General features: G+C 38.5%; 1 protein-coding gene across 5 annotated transcripts in view; it reads right to left on the bottom strand.

Annotated features, from left to right (window-relative positions):
* LOC126251987 (uncharacterized) overlaps positions 1-24425 on the bottom strand; it is a 78907-nt gene that overhangs the window by 47972 nt on the left and 6510 nt on the right. For all 5 annotated transcript variants that reach the window (XM_049952763.1, XM_049952765.1, XM_049952766.1 and 2 more), the window contains exons 2-4: positions 12782-12955; positions 12497-12587; positions 4352-4519 (exon numbers count right to left, since the gene is read on the bottom strand). In XM_049952763.1, the coding sequence (XP_049808720.1) occupies positions 4352-4519; positions 12497-12587; positions 12782-12955 (433 nt within the window). The remainder of the gene's footprint in view (positions 1-4351; positions 4520-12496; positions 12588-12781; positions 12956-24425) is intronic.

The following is a 24425-nucleotide window of genomic DNA, read 5'->3' as shown; positions in this document are numbered from 1 at the left end:
AATTGGCCAGTGTGTCGATTGCAATTGAAAATGGAGAAAACCGAGTTTGATACTGTTATTAAACATTTTCATTTGAAGGGTTGGACTGTCACACAAATCAAAATGGAACTGGATAAAGTTCATGCTGACACTGCACCAACTGAAGACAATATACTTTTGGATTAATGAATTTAAACATGATTGGACAAGCACTGAATATGAAGTGTGCCTCAGCCATCCAGTTTAGGTCCCCACAAAGGAAACCATTGACGAAATATTTGATATGGTAATACAAGATCACCGAATAAAAATTAGTGAGATTACTGAAGGTGTAGGCATCTCAAATGAGTGTGTGCATAACATCCTGCATGGGGAATTGGCTACGAAGAAGCTGTTTGTTAAGTGGGTGCCACAAGTGCTCACAGTTGACCAAATGTGCTTCTAGCATAACATTTCGACACAGTGTCTGGCAACATTTAACCATAATGTGCTAGACTTTTTGTGGCCATTTGTGAAACCTGGATTCATGATTACACACCACAGTCAAAATAAAAGCCAGTGAAGGTGCACCGAAGAAGACAAAGACCATTTTGTCAGCTGCTAAATTGATAACCACTGTGTTTTGGGATTCTCTAAGAATAATCCTCAAAGATTATTAAAAAAAGACAGAACCATAACAGTACCCCGTTATGCTTTATTGTTGCATCATTTGAAAGTTATGTTGGCCTAAAAAAGACCAAGGTTAGCATGCAAAAAGTGCTCTTTCACTAGAATAATGCACTATCCAACACATCAGTGATAACAATGGTGAAAATGCATGACTGGGCTTTGAACTGGTTCCTCATCCACGCAGTTCAACAGACTTAACCCCCAAGCACTTCTTCCTGTTCCCTAATTTGAAACTTTGATTTGTCAGGATGAAATTTTCATCACATGAGGAAGTGTTAGTGGCATTCAAGTAGTATTTTGCAGAGTTTGACAGAACCTATTTTTCTGATGGGATGAAAAAGATGGAGGATCACTAGACCAAGTGTATATCCCTCAAAGGAAGTTGTTGAGACGTAATATGAGTTGTTTACTGAAGAAACAGTTTTCTTGCTATTTTACCATATTTATCAAACCACCCTTGTAATGTTAAAGCTGAACTTTGAATAAAATGTCAATGTAATGTAAGCAATAGGTTAGAATTTTTCAATATTTTATTTCACAAACAGATACAGACACTACAGTCACTTTGAAAAGCAAACTTCCCATTCTGGTGCATGTATGCCATGACAAAAGTCTCGCTAATAATTCTTAAATGTGATACATTTAGTGGGGGATTTGTAATGTAATAGAATAGAACAATATCAAACGAGAAGTGCGGTTTCACACATACTGGAGATTGTGACACTATCACTTGATGTTTATGGGAAATTGTATGTGTGCAGAAGTTTAAGCTGTAAACATTTGTAGCTTACTGTATCTATGAAAACTAGTAGACTTATCATGCAATTAAACAAGTAATATCCAATTCTGACCTATCTATAAAAAGATCCTATTACAAGCCAAAAATATGTCAAACATAATGTAAACATAGCCCTAAATTATCCTTTGTAAAATTAATGCACAGAAGAGAAAAAGTAATTATGATAGAGACACTGTAAAGATGCAAGATTCATATTAGGAACAAAATTTGTGCAGTAATTGTAAAGTAATTAACAGAAATTATTAAGGCATTGTTACTAGTGAATATTTCACTAAACTAACTATTACAGATATTGTCATGATTTGTAAAGTTAAAAATCCATAACCAGCTCTACGAAAACATATAAATAGCAATTGTAAATTCAACTGTGTTCAGTTTAAACAATACATAACATGATCAGGTAATTGTTGCCTCTTATACAATCAGCTACAGCAGTAGCCGTGGAGAATCAATCTTATGTCAGTTTTTTGGCAATAAACCCATGTCAGTTTTATCTGTGTCGTCATGCAATAAACATATTTTAAAAGCATTCTGTATGTTTCAACTACTGCTTTTGGCAAACCCATTGCAAACTGCCTTATATTATACAAAACTGAACCCAGATGCCATTTTAAGTGGAATAACTACATTAAATCTTAGTTACACACCTCAATCATCTCTACAACAATCAGCAAGTTAATAATTTAAATATAGGACAAACGCTGGTTACATTTTACACTCTTGCACTCTTGCCAATGAACTGCTAAGACTTAATCACCAGTATGCGGAACTAACTATTTTTAAGATTTTGTGGCATGTCAATTGAATATTTATCAGTTGTCCACAGAAATGAATATAAACTATTCAAACCAGTTATACACATCTTCCTAGCATATACAATTCTGACTGTTCCAACATTCTTGAGCTCATTTTGGGCAGGTTCACATCTTCAAATAACAAAAATATTATCAATAAATGTTGCTCTTCTGGTATACACATTTCAAGAATTGACATTTAGAAAAGAACAAAAGAGGTTATGTTCACTTTAATTTTTCTTCAAGTAGCTGACAGAAAACGTCCCCCTTGCTGCCAATTTACTGCCAAATCAATGGAAATATTGAAAAAATTTGAGAGCTTGTGCTCACAGACAGTCGACAGACAAATGATCAACAGTCAGAGATTAGTGGTTTATCTTGGAGCTCAGTTCAGCAAATTTATGGCAGACAGGAGATTTTTTCTTCCACCATGACAACACACCTGCTCACACAGCCATCTCTGTTGGGACAGTTTTTTTCTAAAAATGGCAGGGTTCTGCTCACACACCTTACTTTCCTGACCTACTCCATGTGACTTTTTCTTATTTCCAAGTACGAAAAGGGGTATGAAAGGACAATGATTTGACAATACTGAAGGAGTCAAGGAAAAAAAATGAGGCAGGAGCTGTCAGCCATTTCTAAAGATGATTACAAAAAAAAATGTTTCGAACAGTGGAAGCACAGGTGAGACAAATCCATTAGTTGTAATTGAGAGTATTTTGAAGCAGACAAGGTTATTTTGTAAACAATTTGGAAATATATAGCTTTTAAAAAATAATTCCTTTTTTTTAATTCTCATTGCTACAACTTTATCTGTTTACAAAACCTTTCCCTTTCTTGTATCTCTCCTCCTGTTGCATAAGAAGCAACTACTTGTTGCATAATAATATTTTTCACCATTTTTCTGTTTTTGTGTATGTGTTCTAATTACCATGTGCCTTACTCAATTCTGGAAAATTACTTCACCACTGATTTGAAACATTGGGAGAATACAATGATAGAAGCAATGAACTGATAGGTGGTCAAAATTTAATGGTAACTGACAACAGTTGTGAAAGCATTCAATCTTATATGATTCTTGCTATTCTCTCCTGACTAAAATCTCAACAGTTTGTAGCAGACACTTTGGTTTATCGCCATTTCTACAGAAGTTCATTTTGCAGGCAACAGAATACACTACTTCAACTTAAACAAATGAGACTGCTCAAAATACTGAATAGCTATTTGTCATGGTTTATTGGTGTACAAGTGTTTTAAATGGTGTTCAAGTTTCATAATCGAAGACAATATGTCTTCTGTGGCTTCGGTCGGTGTTCTTTCAAACTGCACTTTGCAAACTATTTTTCAATATGAACATAATCATTCAATAGAGAAAAACCAGTAATCAATATTAAAACAGATGTTCAGTCTCTCCCCCCCCCCCCCCCCCCTCTTTAACTGTGGGGAAGTTTCACCAAATTCAGTGAACTCTGAGGCAGTGGACAAGCAGTTTACTACATATATGTTTTTGCATCCTCTGGAGCTGGAAAATGGTGGAATTCATAAGTAAGCTTACAGAAAAATGACTAAAAGAAATGTTTTAGGCCGTCAAAGGAATTAACACAGATGTGTGTGGTCTGAAATAGATTCTGCTTTGTAGAAAAACATCATTAATTTAACATATTTGGAAGGTACACAAATTAGCAACATGAGTTTAATAACTTTTGATTCAAACCTCTTACACTACATTTTTATGACAGAGACCAATTTCAAGTCTGTAGTACACTGTTCATCTACTGCCAATGAGTTGATCAATCTTGGTGAAACTTGTTATATGCCAAGTCAAATTGTTCCTTTCTAAAATGAGCACTCATTGCTTTTGTATCAATGTAGTGGTACACAAAAATTTTCACTTTTCTTAAAGAAGTACTATACTGCCCTCAAATTAATTCTTGCAACGCCAAATACTGTACGAATGTTTTACTCTACAAGTAGAATCAAATTACATCATTATCTTCATTTAAAATTGCCTTAATTTAAGACATGAAATATTACACAGACACTATAGCCTAAAGTTATGTACTCATGTATTATAATGAATTAGAGATTGCTTTCCTACGTACTACAGTACCTCAACTGTCCCTGTTGCATTAAGTGCATCAGCAGCCTGAAGCTCCGTAAATGGATGGTTTGAACATATCTCTAAAATTTGTGTTTCCAGTAACTGTTGACGAGCCTCTTCACAAGAAGGGTCTAGTTTTAAAACCTCAAGAAATGCTGTCTCTGCTAACGGGTACCGCTGTGAAGGAAGAAAGAAGCAATGTTTAAAATGTAGTTGAGTAACATTTTATTTGTACAGTATGTAAGCCTATTCAAGAACGAATGGGAAAGTACAAAATTAGATATAAAATTACAAAGAGGCAAAATGTCTGGCCAATATTTACTCCAGGAAGCAAAATTCCAGTACTGACACATTTTAAACACAAAAAACTAATGCCCGCTGTTGGAACTTTGTTTCTTTTCCTGCTTACAATGTGTAGGCCCACTCATCCTGGAGTCTGGGTGATTTACTACTTCTTTTTAACCTTCCCCAACATCTCTCTCTTTCCTCCCTGAGGAAGGAACTAATAGTTTGGGAGGAATTAATAGTTTGGGAGGAATTAATAGTTTGGGAGGAATTAATAGTTTAGAAAACTGGGATTAGAGTCTTCACTTTTAAATCTGTCTATCGGCAGTACCAGAAGTTTACCTCCTCGAGGAAAGAAGCACTGGCCAACCTCTCTCTCTCTCTCTCTCTCTCTCTCTGTCTGTGTGTGTGTGTGTGTGTGTGTGTGTGTGTGTGTGTGTAATTTCACAGCTTTCTCAAGTGAATTTTCCTTTTGATAAAATTAAATACATATGCACTTCTTAATAAGTACTGTGTGTCTTTTATTCCAGTACATGAACCTGGAGACTTCCTTCAGGGCTACTGAGAAGAGTATTGGTGATATAAAATCTCCTTGTCTCACATCACTTTCAATTATGAACTGCTCTGTTCTGATGAAGTCTGATGGAAGCTATAGCATTAATTTACATGTTAGCCAGTACACAAAGACAGACTGGGTCAGTGCCTTGTCTGTCAAAGACTGTCAACATAGATTTTGTAGAAATTGAGTCAAAAGCTTTCTCAAAATCTAGGAATCCCGGGTAAAGTGGTAATTCGTGCTCACTGTTCTGTTCTATATGCCACATTCACTTCTAAAGCATATTTGTTTCTTTCCATGATAAAATGCATTTTTTCCTATATAGTTGGTGATAAGTTTAGTGAACATCTTGTACATTACAAAGGAGACTGACAAATCTGTAGAATTTTTGTTGTGTCTATGTCCATTATCGTAAAGTAGAACAATAGCTAAGTTCCTCTGTTTCAGCACACAATGACTGTCGATGAATGAAGCAATAATGGCTCGAACCGTCTTTCAAAACTCACTTCTGAGTTTTTCTTTTTTTTATTCTCAGTGCACCATCTGGAGCTACAGCATGAAGTGTTCCCTGTTATCCACCGATTTACAAACAGTTTCAAAAATATCAAGTAGTGCAGAATGTAACTGAGTAGTATATAGCTCTGGCCAGGTGTACTAACAGGTGGCTGTTGGCAAGCTGTTGCCAGATTGTGATTCACATGTACTTGATAGTCACATGCACCTCTGTTACTCACTGTAATGGTTTCTTCAAATGTAAAAATCAATGTAATTATATAATTACATTTTTGCAGCAAAATATTGATTTAGGATTTGTCAGTCACATCATTTTCAGAGCAATGTAAGTATATAATACTTTAATTTTTTTTTAATTTAAAGCCTTCTCATTCAGTTCCTTATTCCCAGTCTACAGTGTGTAGAATTATTATAGACAACATCAGGTATTATATGTTTATATGAAGTAGATATCAACACAAATCATGGGTAAAAACTCTTTATCAGGATAAAAAATATAACTACTGCAATTTCACGCAGATTGTTGTTGTTGTTGTTGTTGTTGTTGTTGTCTTCAGTCCTGAGACTGGTTTGATGCAGCTCTCCATGCTACTCTATCCTGTGCAAGCTTCTTCATCTCCCAGTACTTACTACAACCTACATCCTACTGAATCTGCTTAGTGTATTCATCTCTTGGTCTCCCTCTACGATTTTTACCCTCCACACTGCCCTCCAATGCTAAATTTGTGATCCCTTGATGCCTCAGAACATGTCCTACCAACCGGTCCCTTCTTCTTGTCAAGTTGTGCCACAAACTCCTCTTCTCCCCAATCCTCATTAGTTGTGTGATCTACCCATCTAATCTTCAGCATTCTTCTGTAGCACCACACTTCGAAAGCTTCTATTCTCTTCTTGTCCAAACTATTTATCGTCCATGTTTCACTTCCATACATGGCTACACTCCATACAAATACTTCCAGAAACGACTTCCTGACACTTAAATCTATACTCGATGTTAACAAATTTCTCTTCTTCAGAAATGCTTTCCTTGCCATTGCCAGTCTACATTTTATATCCTCTCTTCGACCATCATCAGTTATTTTGCTCCCCAAATGGCAAAACTCCTTTACTAATTTAAGTGTCTCATTTCCTAATCTAATTCCCTCAGCAGCACCTGACTTAATTTGACTACATTCCATTATCCTCGTTTCTTCTGTAGCACCACATTTCGAAAGCTTCTATTCTCTTCTTGTCCAAACTATTTATCGTCCATGTTTCACTTCCATACATGGCTACACTCCATACAAATACTTCCAGAAACGACTTCCTGACACTTAAATCTATACTCGATGTTAACAAATTTCTCTTCTTCAGAAATGCTTTCCTTGCCATTGCCAGTCTACATTTTATATCCTCTCTTCGACCATTATCAGTTATTTTGCTCCCCAAATGGCAAAACTCCTTTACTAATTTAAGTGTCTCATTTCCTAATCTAATTCCCTCAGCAGCACCTGACTTAATTTGACTACATTCCATTATCCTCGTTTTGCTTTTGTTGAAGTTCATCTTATATCCTCCTTTCAAGACACTGTCCATTCCGTTCAACTGCTCTTCCAAGTCCTTTGCTGTCTCTGACAGAATTACAATGTCATCGGCGAACCTCAAAGTTTTTATTTCTTCTCCATGGATTTTAATACATACTCCGAATTTTTCTTTTGTTTCCTTTACTGCTTGCTCAATATACAGACTGAATAACATCGGTTATAGACTACAACCCTGTCTCACTCCCTTCCCAACCACTGCTTGCCTTTCATGTCCCTCGACTATTATAACTGCCATCTGCTTTCTGTACAAATTGTAAATAGCCTTTCGCTCCCCGTATTTTACCCCTGCCATCTTCAGAATTTGAAAGAGAGTATTCCAGTCAACATTGTCAAAAGCTTTCTCTAAGTCTACAAATGCTAGAAATGTAGGTTTGCCTTTCCTTAATCTATTTTCTAAGATAAGTCGTAGGGTCAGTATTGCCTCACGTGTTCCAACATTTCTGCGGAATCCAAACTGATCTTCCCCGAGGTCGGCTTCTACCAGTTTTTCCATTCGCCTGTAAAGAATTCACGTTAGTATTTTGCAGCTGTGACTTATTAAACTGATAGTTCGGTGATTTTCACACCTGTCAACACCTGCTTTCTTTGGGATTGGAATTATTATATTCTTCTTGAAGTCTGAGGGTATTTCGCCTGTCTCATACATCTTGCTCACCAGTTGGTAGAGTTTTGTGAGGACTGGCTCTCCCAAGGCCGTCAAGCAGATTACCACACTAATAATAATGCATAATCGGTCTATATGACATATTCTAAATGCACTAATACCAGCTATAAGACAACTGAAATCTGAAGTTGTGGGAAAAAAATACTAACAAACTGGTTATTGTAAACACCCACCCTGTTTTCCAAATTATTGTACAGGCACTGAGCACACCAGTTCACTTAGGAATTCAGTGTCATATAAATGGGTTTTAGTTGTGAAGGGATACAATACACTAATGATTTAATTTGTTTACAATACAATAATTTATTACGTTATTACTCACAAAATATTAACATTGTAACTGCACAGTAAATTGAGAGAAAAGTGTAAAATCTAACAGGTGTCCCACCTCAATTGTCTTCGCTCAAGTTCTCCTCAATGGCATTCTTCTTATTCTTCTTCCTTGCTGTTCTCATCACCTATGGTTGTTGAGTCATCATTGCAGTTGATGATTATAAGCTTCATTATAGTGTCTCTCATAAGTTCTTTCTGTAGATTTTCTGCATGCTGAACACATTTCTGACACTGTTCATTTCTGAATTTTCCAAGGCCTCATGAACTAAGCACCCAACATCTTCGGTTTGAAACTTGTTTCTCGTGGTTACTTCTCTTGATTTGGGCCCATATGAGATCAGTCATGTTAAGTGTACTACTTGGTGACCCTTTTCATTTACCAGTACTCATAACCGATAAATAAGTAATCCAACATTTCAGCTCCTGCTGTTGGAGCTCGGTTCATGATTACCAAATGACATTAAGTGTTGTTGATGGTGGTGATGGAACCTTCATCCACTAAATTCAAAAAAATTGGCCTCCAATTGATTTATACACTTATCTGTGTTCCTGTGTTAGTTTTAGAATGACAAGCACCTGAGTTTTAGTTTTTCTTTATCTGAAAACTAATTTTCTTCATTAAGGAAACAAGTCTTCACTGACCCCCTTTGCATAATAATCAGCCTGGCACATTTCCAAACAGGTACCTTACATGCCCCCTGTTTGGCTCAAAAACTGCCACATATGCTTTAGTGAGTGGGTGTGAGTAACCAAAGTTTCATCCGAACAGAATATAGGTTGCATGACACCTTTAAGTATGCAGCGAATTCATCATCCACAAAAGCTTGATTCTGGAAGACACTATGTTGCTGTGTTCAACTAAACTTTAACCTACCATCATTTGGACACTTATATTTAAATCCTGCATCATTTAACATGTGTCTCACAGATTTAACAGATCCAGTAAAATTTATTTGTTCAATTAACTTTTTTTCAGTTTTTCTGATGTGCACTTGCTAGTATCGTAAAATTCATAGACTGTACGCCTGACAATGTCTTTCTCAAACTAGTTTAGTTTGGTTAAAAAGTTGTGTTGTAAAATATTTTTCCGAAGAGAAGCAAATGTTGGGGATTTTCTCCTCATGGCACATGCTCTGGACAGTTCTTAATCCAACGCCACAAGCTGCAGCACAAATAGCCTGTATGTTACCCACAATTTTTTTTTCTTACAGTGGTTGCTTTTATTGGTAAGATATCACTGTATTTCTTGATATGCCACTACTGATTATGTCTACATTCTGCAAATATTTCCTAATGAGTGTGCATGTGGATACTGACACTTCGCCATCACTGTTTATGGTTTTGCTTCACCACCAAAACACAGTTGCCTTTCTCAACTGCATTTTCTCTGTTGTCAAAGTCTGTCGTGTCCAATTTGTTTGTAAACCCGACCTACAGGCTTTTTCATTTTTAACTTAACACAAACACTTCCACTCAGGAAATAAATTGCACTAATAATAACATAAAGTAGACTCTTCACTTCGAGTCAAACTGTCAAATAAGGAATAGAAAACAAGAATGGCACAAATCAACACATCGTCTTGACACTGACGCTCACTGGCACTTGATCTAGGCAACTACAGTTGCTCAGCATTGCTATTTCTTTCATGTTAAGAGTGAGAGTGCTACACAAGGCTAGGCCCAAGTGCGGCATCAGCACCACTGCAGGCATCTGCCAGTATGCCTGACCAGAGCTGTGAATGTGTATTAGTTACAAGCAGCTTCACATCAAAACCACACACAAATATTGAATGCTGAGCACAGTCTCACGTGTGTGTATTTTCATCAAGTGCGCGTGAAAAAGTAACAAAGTTCTGACCCATTTTCCTGAACTGTCTCTCTAAATATCCCGCCATACCCAGGATTCAACAATTCATTTTGTTTCAAAGACAAACTTATTCTCTTGACTACACAATTCCGCCTTGGAAATAAATTTTGTGCAAGTGTAAACATACACGATTTTATGAGAGGTTCACATGAAAATAGCTTGGCATATACACCATAATGTGAGTAACTTAACAGTTTGCTCAAAGTGCTTCCTTCTTTGCACTGTCACTCACCTTCACAGTAAAGACATGTTATATTTCATGAGCTATTGCTGAATATTTCTAAAACTTTTTAAACTTACACAACTTAGTACATTGTTTTTAATCCCAGCTTAACAACTCTCTGTATGCTTTATTTCTATCTACTTTTAATGTGCTGCATGAAGAGTGTACAATAAAACATTATTAATAAAACTGGAAGTTATACTGCTTAGTAGAACTGATTGGATATTTTTAAAAACAAAGATCATGTGACTTACCGAACGAAAGCGCTGGCAGGTCGATAGACAAACAAACAAACACAAACACACACACACACAAAATTCAAGCTTTCGCAACAAACTGTTGCCTCATCAGGAAAGAGGGGAAGGAGAGGGAAAGACAAAAGGATGTGGGTTTTAAGGGAGAGGGTAAGGAGTCATTCCAATCCCGGGAGCGGAAAGACTTACCTTAGGGAGAAAAAAGGACAGGTATACACTCGCACACATACACATATCCATCCACACATATACAGACACAAGCAGACATATTTCTGCCCAAACTCTTTGTCTTTAAATATGTCTGCTTGTGTCTGTATATGTGTGGATGGATATGTGTATGTGTGCGAGTGTATACCTGTCCTTTTTTCCCCCTAAGGTAAGTCTTTCCGCTCCCGGGATTGGAATGACTCCTTACCCTCTCCCTTAAAACCCACATCCTTTCGTCTTTCCCTCTCCTTCCCCTCTTTCCTGTTGAGGCAACAGTTTGTTGCAAAAGCTTGAATTTTGTGTGTGTGTTTGTGTTTGTTTGTGTGTCTATCGACCTGCCAGCGCTTTCGTTCGGTAAGTCACATGATCTTTGTTTTTAGATATATTTTTCCCACGTGGAATGTTTCCCTCTATTATATTGATTGGATATTTTGTGACGTACAAGACACTGTGGATGTCAATCCATATGGATAAACAAAAATTACTCCTCCCAAAACAGAGAAATCGGATTTCCATGACTAATCATATCTATTGTTATTAATTTCAGAACACTAACAGGAAAAATGGTTGCTATGACAGTGAATAGGATTGGGGAGAAGAGAAGTTTGTGGCACAACTTGACTAGAAGAAGGGATCGGTTGGTAGGACATGTCCTGAGGCATCAACGGATCACAAATTTAGCATTGGAGGGCAGTGTGGAGGATAAAATTCGTAGAGGGAGACCAAGAGATGAATACACTAAGCAGATTCAGAAGGATGTAGGTTGCAGTAGGTACTGGGAGATGAAGGAGCTTGTACAGGGTAGATTAGCATGGAGAGCTGCATCAAATCAGTCTCAGGACTGAAGACCACAACATGACAGTTTCAGCTTCACAGGATAGGGCGGGGTGGGGGGTGGGGGCAGTAAGTACACCTTTCCTTACTGACTGCACCCTCCACACAGGCTCTGAGCCATGGCAGAGAGCATTCCTGAGTGCTCCTGATGTGTGGGGCCTTTACAGTGTAAGACACTTCAGGTGTTAAATGTTCAGGGGGGATCCTGTCCAGCAAACTCTCAATCCACCACCAATGTCAGAATTCCCTGAAGTACTCGCTGTTTGAAACCACCGGGATGGGGGCTCTGGCTTAATGCATTACAGAAACAGTAAGCATTTTTCATCATATGCCACTACAGAACAATAGATTAATGAAACAGTAGAGAAATATCTTTTCAGTCTCCCATAGTTTATGAACTATCATTTTGCATTCTTCGTAATTTCTTAGGTTTAGCAGTTGTGTCCAATTAAAATTGAAATAACAAGAAGTTTCACTGGAAATCCTGATCCGCTCATTTCTTATCAAGCTTTATGCCCATGGGCTGTGTTTTTTTTTTTTTCTTCCCCCCCCCCCCCCCCACATATTAAAAATATAGAGATAAGTTAGAGAAGCTAATTTCTTTATAAACTGAAAAATATTCACAAATATATCCTACACAAGCATGCATCTTATGTTGTAGGTACCACCAGCATTCAGTTTGTGTAAAAGAAAGTTACATTACTTGATTAAAATATCATCAAAATTATTGTATATACTGCTGTTAACTTAGATACTATATTATAAGATTCATTATGCCACCCTTGCCATAGTTACAAAATATTCTACATTCTGAAGTTAGTATTATGCAACTCACCTTCAACAATTTCATGATTTCACCTTGACGATAAAATGATTTTTTGTATTTGGGATGATATTTAACTAATTTATCAGCATCCTTCATTGCACTGAAATTGAAGCATAGTGCTGTGTCACCACAGAAAGTATTTCCAAATACAGCAACAATGTAAATTGTGAATTTCTTGGCCCATCACATTCCCACATATTTCTTTTTTGCCTTTTTCCCACGGAATATGAACAGTATTTCAAAAGGAAAAAGCATGGAACTTACCAACAATATTTTAAAAGAATTCTTACTCACTTCGTATAGTCCTTAAGTTTGATGTAGCACATGCATCTGTTATTTAAAAACCGTTTATCTTCCCCATGTTTCTTTATAGCCACAGAATAGATATCTATGGCTTCACGATACAATTCAAAAACTTGTTTCTGGTATGCTTTCTTTCCCATCTCTTCAAGGCTCTCCATTACTATCCTGAAATTAGAAATAAGCACTGTCGTTGCAGGTTATTAGGACAACAAATAAAAGGCCTACAAAATCAACATGGACTGGTTACTATCTCTACAAACTATGAACTTAGATTCATTGCAAATTTTTAGAAAACACACAAAAATTTTTCACAGAAGACTAGATCGCAATCTGATCATATCCAGCCCTGGTTTCTTTTTCCAAAGATCAATAAAATAGTTAAAATCTGACAACAGACAACAGTCCAATTTTAATTTCCTCCTCTTACCTCTCTGTCCCCCCATCCCCCTATCATCTGCTAATATTTAACTTAGTCTCTTCCAAAGAATACTCGCAAATCCCTCTAAGACATCATCCCAAAAACTTAAAAAAGGCTATCGTTTTTAGATTAATCCAAACCAATCGCTAAGCACATAAATGGATAATAAAATGTCCCTCCGCTAGCTCGTCTGACTGCTGGTGGTGGAAGAATTTATCAGCAGAGATGAACATATGGTTGCAAGTAGTTCTCCTTAACAACACTGTCTGACTGTCTCCAAAAGTAAATTTCAAGAGTTCTACAGTGCCTAGAGGAGTGAGAGCATAAGATGCTGTCAATGGTGGGCCTTTTACTTGGGTGGCGATGTTTAGCTTGAACACCCTCTTTTGATATTTGAGAGGGAAATGCCGAGTGCCAGCACTGGGTTTTGACTTTAATTTACTGACTTCTCCTATTACACAGTACAAGAACTCATCACAGTCACAGATAATATACAGCTGGACATTTGACAAGGTGAACACATGCCACTTTAAGTAATACCCTAACAAATGCTTTTACCAGATTATGAGCTCTACTAAAATAAGTACCTCTGGCAAAGTTTTGCGTATGCTAAGACGTATCATGGTTTGAAATCCATGTTACAACTGTAAATGTTCCCGTGATGGTGGTGGAGCTGAAAACCTAGTTATATGTGTATGTGCATGCAATTACCTGTATAAAGCATTTCACCTAAAACAGAGTGGTTGACTGTATTTTCTTCGTACGTTGTTTCTCTCCTGAAATTTACATAACTTTTTTTTAACTGCAAACAACGCAACATGTCTGCTTGTGTCTGTATATGTGTGGATGGATATGTGTGTGTGTGTGCGAGTGTATACCTGTCCTTTTTTCCCCCTAAGGTAAGTCTTTCCGCTCCCGGGATTGGAATGACTCCTTACCCTCTCCCTTAAAACCCACATCCTTTCGTCTTTCTCTCTCCTTCCCTCTTTCCTGATGAGGCAACAGTTTTTTGCGAAAGCTTGAATTTTGTGTGTATGTTTGTGTTTGTTTGTGTGTCTATCGACGTGCCAGCGCTTTCGTTTGGTAAGTCACATATATATATATATATATATGACTTATCGAACGAAAGCGCTGGCAGGTCGATAGACACACAAACAAACACAAACATACACACAAAATTCAAGCTTTCGCACAAACTGTTGCCTCATCAGGAAGGAAAAACAATTCTCTTAAAAATAAAAATAGAAAAGCAGCTTCCGGACATGGCCCTTCTTGCTGTAAAACACTCTTTAGGATGAAAGTTAGTTAGAAGACTACAGTGTTACAAAAGACCAGCCCATCAGAATGCGGTTCACTCCTCCTGCTCTGGTCTGTAAAACTTGAAAATTTTCATATCTGCAAATGATCATCTGTTCAATAAGTAACTCAGGTCTCTCATTTGTGCTAAAAAATCTAATTTTAGCTGCTCTCAGCTGAAGCTTCCAACTATCAGAAAATAAATTAATGGAAACACTACTCCAACACCTAACCAAGTGCTACAGGCACAATGAAGTTCATGTTAATCATCTATATCAGCACATACCCAAAAGAAAACTGACAGTTATGTTATCAAGCTACCCTATAATAAAAGTAAAGCTATTAGCAATCCAAAAGTTGAATTTAAACACCCCAGTGCTAACTGCAAATACCTGGGAATAGTTCTCAATGTCTTATCTTTTAAGAAACACTGTATTAATACTGAAAGTAAAAGCCCCTAAAATTATCATTTGGACTTTGTTTTAAACCTAGCCCACAGTCAAAGAATAGTGTTCTGCACTTAGACAATGTCTTGTAAACAATGCTACAAATGTGATAACAACAAATGTGCTAATAGTAACATGGAGACACATGTTATCACCTCAGCAGATCTACTGTCTGGCCACTAAGAGTTGTGACCCCATAGGGAAAATCTCAAGTGAATAACATGCTCAAGTGTGTCATTGAAATGATAAAAGCTGCAGTAAAGACTACAACCGGAATAAGTGCTCTGTCATGCTAATGATGCAACAATGGCACTTATTTTAAAGGCCACAAAACAGCTGAGGTTAAAATTGCCCAGATAAGGATTTAATATAGGCCATTTTCTAGGGAAAGCACTTAGTGAGTCTCGAAGTTAGTTGACACATAGAAGCCTAAACAGCATTAGTAGTTGGATAAAATATAATGAATTTGGAACACTTGTTAAAAAGCAGCAACTTACTTCTACTGGCCACGCAAACTGCATCTAGCCCTTGGCCTCATTCATGCCAGCCTTCCTGTCAGCTGCATCTTTATCTCCCAGACCCAGTATCTGTATGCCCCCCATGGTATTTTCTTTTCATCTTGTTCTCGGCCATCTTAGTGGTCCTGTACCTGCGGCTTCTCCACCCAACATTGCCTTTATTACCGTGTTTACCCCTCTCCTCCTCACAGGTCTGTACCACATCAGTCTTTTAGTTTTCACACGTAACTATGTAAAATAGTGTATTATTGTCTGACTTCCCTGTTTTTCCGTATTCTCCACTGTTCATTTTCTACTTTTTTTTGTCAGGGTCCATGTCTCACCTGTGAAGCACACTTTTTGTTTGACAATAGTTTGTTATATTCTTATTTTTGCCTGCCTGGATAGTAACTTCAATCTTAGGATGTTACGTATAGCTCCCAGACATCTTCCCTTGGCTTGAATTTTCATTATGATCTCTTGTCCTATCAGCTTGTCCAGTCTTGCACCCTCTGCCATTACCCCTCCACATCCCCTCTCTCACTATGCTGTCCTATGCTTTGCTGAAGTCTATAAACATACAAAAGGTAGCCTGACTATGCTCTCAGTTCTAATCCAATATTTGTATTAGTGTGAACATTTGGTTGGTTGTTGACTTATCCATTCTGAAACCTGCTTGTGCTGTGTCTAATATTTCTTTAGGATATGGGTTGAGGCTTTTCAGTATAATTCTTGATGTTATTTTCTGGCACATCCATAGTAGAAATATTCCTCTACAGTTCTGTGTCAACATTTTGTCTCCTTCTTGTATATGGGACATACAGCAGCAGTTTTCCATTCCTCTGGCACTATTTCTTTCTTCCACACCTCTTTTATCAATTTGGCTAACCATTCATATGTCTTGTCTCCCCCTTCTTTGATGAGCTCTGCTGATATCACATCTATGCCTCGGGCCTTCCCATTTTTCAGTCTTCTCATTGCCTCCTTCACCTTCATCAGGGTTGGTTCTTTGACTAATGGTTGAACACTCTTGTTGTTTTCTGCCCTGTTTTCATTCCTATAGATGGCTACCGGGTTGTACAGCAGTTCTCTAAGTATCTCCTCCAGTTCTCTAGATTCCCTTCATTTGTAGAGATCAGTTTTCCATTCTCGTCCTTCATTATCACAGGATTAGCTCTATACTCCTTTCTATAGCTTCTCATTGTTCTGTAACACTATTTACTATTGTTCTGGGTCCAGTCCTCCTCTGCCTTCTCTATCTGTTTATTTATAAATGATCTTTTCTCTCACCTAACTGCGCTGTTCATTTATCTCATGGCTGTCCTGTATTTTATTTGATTTTCGTGTTTGTTATTGCTCATCATTGCCAGTCTGGCTGCCTTCCTCGCCTGAACAGCTTTTCTACATGTTTCATTTACCCATGGTTTGCACTTGATATTGCCATTATTGTTATCTCCTAAAAGCACCTGTGCTGTCGTCTTTATAACTGCTGTTATTGTTCCATTTTGTATATTCATCTTCTTTCCTACCGTTTTTGTTCTCTAATTCTGTGAATCTATTTCTAAGCTTAATCTTAAATGTCTATTCACCTCCTCTTCTTTTAGCCTACTCACACCTACTCTTTGGGTTATTTTGCCAGTGTTGCTCTTACTTGGTTTTTTTTTTTTTTTGGTAATGATTATTTCATCTTTATTAGTATGAGAGAATTATCCATTCCTATCACAGCCCCTCTCATTGTCCTAACATCTGTTACTGTCTTTTTATGTTTTTTCTCTATCAACACGTGGTCTATTTGGTTCCTAGTTAGCCCATCTGGTGATGTACATGTTGCTTTGTGTATGTCTCTTTGGGGAAATGATGTACAGACTACGTTCATATCTCTAGCTGTGGCAAAGTTGATGAGCCTTTTATACCACTATAATTTTATTCAGCGTGCAAGCTGAACATGACTGTATATGGTTGCCATTGGCATACTTGTCCTATTTTGGCATTTAAGTCTCCCGCACAATTTCTATGTCACACTGTGGTGATCTGGAGTGCATGTGGTCTAAGGTGACATAGAATTCATCTTTTATGTCTTCCTCCTTGTCCTCAGTTGGGGCATGGACACTTACTAATGAGATGTTTCTGTATTTACCTTTGATCCTGATGTACCATATCCTTTCTTTGCAACAAAGCACAAATGTAAAATGAACAACTACAATGACTATCCTTTAAGAATCCACTCAGTATAAGTCTCTAGAATAACTGTAGTCCACAGTTGAAAATTAAATCTTTGCAAATTGCTACAGTGAGTAAAGAGTAGAACATGTTCTACAGCCTGTGCTGTGCCTGCTAAAACATTAGATAGCTCAGACGTCAAATGTACATGAAAGTGTAAGGTGTTAAAAAACTTACATTGGATTAGAATGTGGTATGCTGTCAGTGGTTTGTTACAGTGACAGCAAAGTAGAGCATGGTCACTGCTTAGCAGGTAACAATAGCTGACATGATAGTGCCCAATCTGGTTAAATTACCTCCACACACAATATGGACAAGATGTTGTTGCCCAAGCCATAGAGAGGGGTTTACTCTCCTGGAATTCGTTTCCATGGAGAGATGAACTCTGTTCGTGCCAGAATGATGGCATATAGCAACGCTGAGATCATCCAGGGGGACAGAACTGCTATAAGGCTGGATAGTAAAAATGCAACCTTGGCACCGGCATCAGCAGCTTCATTCCCCTACATGCCGACATGTCCAGGAATCCATATAAACGACACATTAGTGCTTGCATTGAAGAGTGAGTGTCAGCCTTTTTGAATACATTAAACTACACGGTGGTATGTGTACATTGCACAGAGGCTCTGGAGGACACTGAAGGAATCAGAGCATACAAGAGATTGACAGATTAAGTATCGCCAGACGTGCAACAAGGCTTGATAAAGGGCAAGCAGCTCTACAATAAAAATTGAGCATTGGTCTGAAAGGCAATTCGTAAAAACCTCTTCACTGACAACAGAGGCACATCCCGTTCCATGGTCATCCTTAGACCTATCAGTGTAAATGGAGTTGCTGTCCCCAAACTCATACAATGCTCCAGAAATGTCAAGCAAATGATATAAGCCAGAGTAGTGTTCCTTGGAAGCAAAGTAGATGGGCACAGATCTCTGCACAGATCAAATGAGGGAAAGACTCTCAATCCTGGGAACAAAGCAGATAACATGAGATTAAGCTTTCAAAGTAGAATATGAAAGCAATCTCCAGGAGGCAACCAGGAAGTAGAGCTTGCCTCATACTGGCAGAGGATGGAATAATCAAAAGAGGAAGTATCAGTAGGTGGCTAGGCAGAGAGGACCATTGGCAAGCATATTTGCAGAGTATGTCACACAGGGGCTCATAACTGGACTGGTGGGGAGTACACCAGTAGCTAAACAGATTGGATGATTCCCTCCCCCATACCCAGTGGAAAAGTGGAAGGCACTGTCTATGCTCCACGGGCAGACATTGTTGAGGCAACACTGAGATTGCCACTTGAGTTTGCTGAGGGCTGCAACAGACTGCAAAATTATCAACAAAGGGAGGCACCTAAGATGCCCAATTGGAGACAGTTAATAACGTGTTTGAATGCTATAGCAAATAGATCATGCTGAACACAGGAGCCCTGAGGTAACCCATTCACCCGAGTGAAAAGGTTCAATAAAGTCGGACCCATGTGTAAATTAGAAACCAAGTCGTTCAGAAATTCCATAATAAATTGGGGCAGGTGGCCTCAGAAGCTCCATCTTTGCAACTTATGGAGGATTCCCATCCTCTAGAAGTGTCATATGCCTTCTCTAAATAAAAAAATATGGCCATAATATGGCCCTTACGCGGAAAGTTGTCCATGATGTGGGTCAACAGGATGATGAGATGGTTGACTGCAGAGTAACACCAACAAAAGCCACACTGAACATTTATTAATAGTTTTTATGACTTGAGGCACCTTACTAGCTGTATTTTGCTCATTCATTCCATCACCTTTTAAATACACTGGTGAGGGAAACTGAATGGTAGCTGGAAGGAAATTCTCTGCCTTTACCAGGCTTAAGTATATGGGTTATGGTGGCTTTGCGGCACCTTGTAGGAAATGTGTCATTCTTCCAGGTATGGTTTTATGTATAGAGGAGAAAATACTTATCATTATGAGAAAGGTGCTGCAATATCTAAATGTAAATGTCATCCAGTCCCAGAACAGAGAAATGTAGTAATGGAAGGGCGTGCTCTAGCTTCTATGCAGTAAAAACAGTATTGTAGCCTTCATGAAAATAAGACACTCACTTCTGAAATAGGAAGGCGGAATGGTAATGGGAAGCAAGATTAAGATCTTTGCAAAGTGCCGGTCCAAGATACTGGAGATGTCAATGGGATCCACTACAATATTATCTGCAATGGTCAGACTAGGAATTAAAAGATAGATCTTTTTGCCAGCAACATGAAGATGTTTATCCTAAATGATGGAATAGGGTGCAAATAGTCAAGTGTTAATAGATCCAAAAGGCTTTTTTGCTAGCTCTGATAATTCAACAGCTCTTTACACACATCTGTTTTAATCGGACAGTTCTCCACTATGTGGTGGTATTCAAGGACACACAGAGCATCTCTCAGCATGTGAACTGCTTCTTTGCATTCCTCAGTCCACTAGACGACTGGAGTTTATTGCAGGAGAGAAGACATTTGGGGTATGGTACATTCAGGGAGAGGATGATGTCCATACAGTACTCTTTCTGGTGCTCACTGCAGTATAATTGTTTGTCAAAGGTTGCCAATAAGAAGTAGAGTTTCCTGCCAGCTCTAGAAAATTGTCAAGTCCTCTTACGCATGGATTGTACAAGGTTCAGCAAGTGAAGTATGCACAGGAAATGGCCGCTTCAGTGTGTGTTTGAGACAATGGACCATTCTAGATGGTGGGGAATGGTGCACTGCAAATGAGAGATCTACATGACAACAAATGTGTAGAATCTGAAAGAAATGGGGGTTCACATGTGTTAAGGGAAACAATGTTAAGCTGCTCCAGAATATCTGATCGGAATGTGCCCCTTGCACAGGCACTGGGAGATCCCCAAATGGGATGGTGTGCACTGCAGTTGCCAAGCAGCAATAGAGGAACTGTAAGCTGGGCAATAAGTTGTAACATGTCTGCTCCGGGAAGGACGAGTTGTGTGGGTATGTTATGGGTAATTTCTCTGATGAGCATCATTACACTTTCCTGAGCTGGAGTCCTCTCCTCAGGAGGTAGAGCAAAGCACACCGGGATGAAATGTCGAAGGTCAAATTGGCCTTGAGTCTGCATTTTTGTTTCTTGTAGGTATATGAATTTTGAGATTGTGAATATCAACAATGTAGGAAAACACAGATTGCTACTTACCATAAAGAAGACATGTTAAGTTGTAAGCAGACACTTATAAAACTTACACAACCACCAACTCCAGCATCACGAGGCCTGTATGCAACTTAATGCATCTTCTTTATGGTAAGTAGCAATCTGTCTTTCCTTACATTGTTGATATTTCTACTTGCGAGTTTCTAGTGTTTGAGATTGTGAATATAGTAGCAGATGCAGTTCTACCTTATGTGATCCAATACCACAGTGGACAGGGCTTATGCAAGGTTCTTTTGTCATTAATTACGACAATATGAACTCTCCATCACACTCTTCAGGGGCAACTCAAACGGATGGTATTACTACCTAAAAATTACTGGAAAGATCAGTGACTCTGAAAAACAACTCCCCTGTCACAGCTATGAGATAGATTTAGTGGGGCGGCATCTAACTTCTTAGAAGAAAAATATAGTCCGTAGACCACTAGATATATTGTGAAACAAACTCTTCGAAAATACATGCCACGATCGAGTCCTTTACAGCAATTGTTTATGCAGTGGTGATTAACCCCCCTCCTGTGAGAAACTGAACTGCAGCGTAGCTTCAGGTCCAAGTTAGGTTGAAAGGTGATTGGTTGCCAACAAATGTTTCAGTGTTTTTTTTTATATGTACTTTGCCCATTCCATATTTACATTTGTCACTGATTGAGAATCCCTATTTTCCCACTGTAGTCCGGTATTTTCTAGTTTTTAATATGTTTAACAGCATTAATAACAAGAAAATACCCAACCCAAAAGTCCATATTCCCATGTAAGTCTCATTATTTTGTCAGATTTTATTTTCCTAATATTTTTGTATTGTTAGTAACTCAACTATTCATTGTTTCTAACAGTCATCTCCCTGCCACGTTAATGAAGTCATTGGTCTGTTGGTATGATAGTGCCAGTGTTAACTAATCCTGACAGGGCTTTCACATGGGGGAGAACCAAACTTCAAAAACCTTTCGAACCATTAGTTTTCCATAGTTTTCCTAAATTACTGCTGCATCACAAACAAGTATATACATAGATTTGGAGAATTCTTGAAAATTTTGCGCAGCTATGGCCAGAAGGTAGAAGTGAAGGGACTGATGGGCACATTGGATAGTAAGTGCTGGTGATTTTGACATTAAGCAAACGGTTTCGTGAGGCAGGTTTACGACATCACTCATAGCTCAGGAAGAACGACCTGGCAGGCACTATAAACAAGTGAGGAGATGGGTGCAGAGTAATCAGGTGCATCATGGGGCACTAACATACTGCGAAAAAAATGTATGTTGCAATTACAATAGAACCTAGCAACCTGTTATGTGGGGGCCAAAGTGAGCCAGAAAAAGCTGATGTTATAATTATTAAGGAATACTCCACTCTTTTCCAGAGGGACTAAGTCAGAGGCATAGGAACAGGAGTATAAATAAGGGAGCCCAGAGACTCAAGGCAAGCAGTCATGTTGCCATTCTGTATGTGTCTTGAACCAGAGAGAATAATGATTATTTCAGCTGTAGGCCAGCCATGACGACCAACTGGTGATGAATTTCAGCAGCCAGCTGTGGTGAGGTGGGTCTGAAATTTGGCACTGCATAGTTGCAGAGAGCAGAGGGAAGCCAGACTCTGCCCTCTGCGTTACATAGTCTGACAGACTGCAAGCTGCCGTCTGCAAGGGTGGGGTTGGGGTGTGATCCTGTGGCCTCCCGGGTACAAGGCTGTCCTCAATCACCAACTGAGCTGCCCTGGCGAATGACTGGAGCTGCTGTGGCTCTACTACACTGACAGCTGCTGGCTGTTTACCTTTGCCTTCTACATGGTGACCAAGAGTAGTGCTTGAGGGAATAGACAGCTGCACTCCAGAGGGCAGGTGCGGACTTCCAGCTCGGGTGACACACCCTGCTGGCCACGCAATCAGCTGGGACAGGAGTCATTATGTCTGCAAGGACAGAGCAGCCTGGTGGTGGAGCAGCAGATTCCAGTGATGGCATTTGCACTGACAAATGTACACACGCTGCACTGCTGTCTCCTGGATCAATAGTGGCACTGTGTAGTCTTTGCATGTATAAAGTCAATGACAAACTTGCCTATGTATCTCTGCACATCCCCTCAGGATTCATCGTTCTCTCTCACATCGTCTCTCTCAGTCATCCTACAGCAGATCACTCAACAGTAGTGTGGCACACTGACTAGGAGATACAGTATTACATTATATAAACTATTTTCATTATTAGTAGAAGCATTGAACAAAAATCAACTCCACTGTTTATAAGAATTCTGACTCATACAGCCATGTACAGGTTGAATCAAAAAAGACTTTACAACTTGAGAATGACAAGGAAATTTACTGAGAAAACTTATAGAATCGTTAGATGTATCATTTTGTAGAAACAACCTCAAGTTTCTCATAAAAGTCTCAAGTGTCATTTTGGTTAAATGTGACTACCACTTGTGATGCAGCAAACATCCCACAGGTAATCAGTATCTTCCCACACTCGTTGCAGCCAGTCTGGCATAACTTGTGTAATGGCAGCATAGGTTCAATTTTTCAAATCAGCTAAATTGTTTGCCAGGGAGGAAAATACACAAGGTCTTTAACGAAACCCCAGAGAAAGAAATCCAATGGTGCCAAGTTTGGGGCACAATGTGGCCATGCAATTTGCCCTCCACAGCCAGTTCACTGACTTGGGAAGCAACTGTCAAGGAAACTTTGAATTTCCCTGAGAAAATGAGGTGATGCACCATCTTGCTGGCAGTAAACTATTCCATCTCAGGCATCTTCACTGATCTGTGGAATTAAAAAGTTTTCAAGCATATCCAGATACACAATTTCAGTAACACACAGAGAGCATGCTACACACTGCTGAAAGTAACTATTTCAACTCTGCACTATGCTGGCACTCCTGAAGGTGTAATGGGGTACTGATGCAATAAGTGAATCAAACTTAAGGTTGTCTGCTACAAAATGACATGCCTACTGATTCTGTAAGTGATCTCAAAAAAATTCTGTATCACTCCACAGTTGGAAAATCCTTTTTGACTAAACTAGTATAAATTAGTGACCAGAAGCCTGCAACAAAAAATCTTGACTTTGACTTGAATAAATAAATTTTAATTATTATTTATCATTGGAGCTGCACTTATAGCGGTGTGTGCCAAACAGCAGCATGGATTTATCACCACCATACCACAACTACCCTAAATGTCTCATTTTTTTCACAGATGAAAAGTGGTGGGAAAATTACCTACACAGTATTTCACTAGAATAAGTAACATTAATGAATGAAAATGCAAGTTTGGGAATATAAAAGTTTCAGGTCAGACTATTGTCAGTATTTTCTCATATATGTAATATAAATAAAAAAAATTTCTAGAAGCATTCCCTACATTTTTCAAAAGCTTTTCCCATAGAAAGTTTCTATGAAAGTTTTTGTTAAAATCGTAATTTACATCATGTTTCCACAATGATGTCTGAGCAATAAGCATCCTAACACATAGGCTGTTTCTAGGATTAAGTGTCACAGGGGTGTTTCACCTAAATATTACTCATGACTGGCTACAAAACTGCATCCCTAATAAAGATTGTCTCTAAACATAGAAATATACTTTTTTCC

This window comes from Schistocerca nitens, chromosome 4 (genome assembly GCF_023898315.1).
Source record: "Schistocerca nitens isolate TAMUIC-IGC-003100 chromosome 4, iqSchNite1.1, whole genome shotgun sequence".
NCBI classification, from domain to species: Eukaryota; Metazoa; Arthropoda; class Insecta; order Orthoptera; family Acrididae; genus Schistocerca; species Schistocerca nitens.
Note: the sequence above shows the minus strand (reverse complement) of the source record. Positions and strands in the feature narration are given on the sequence as shown.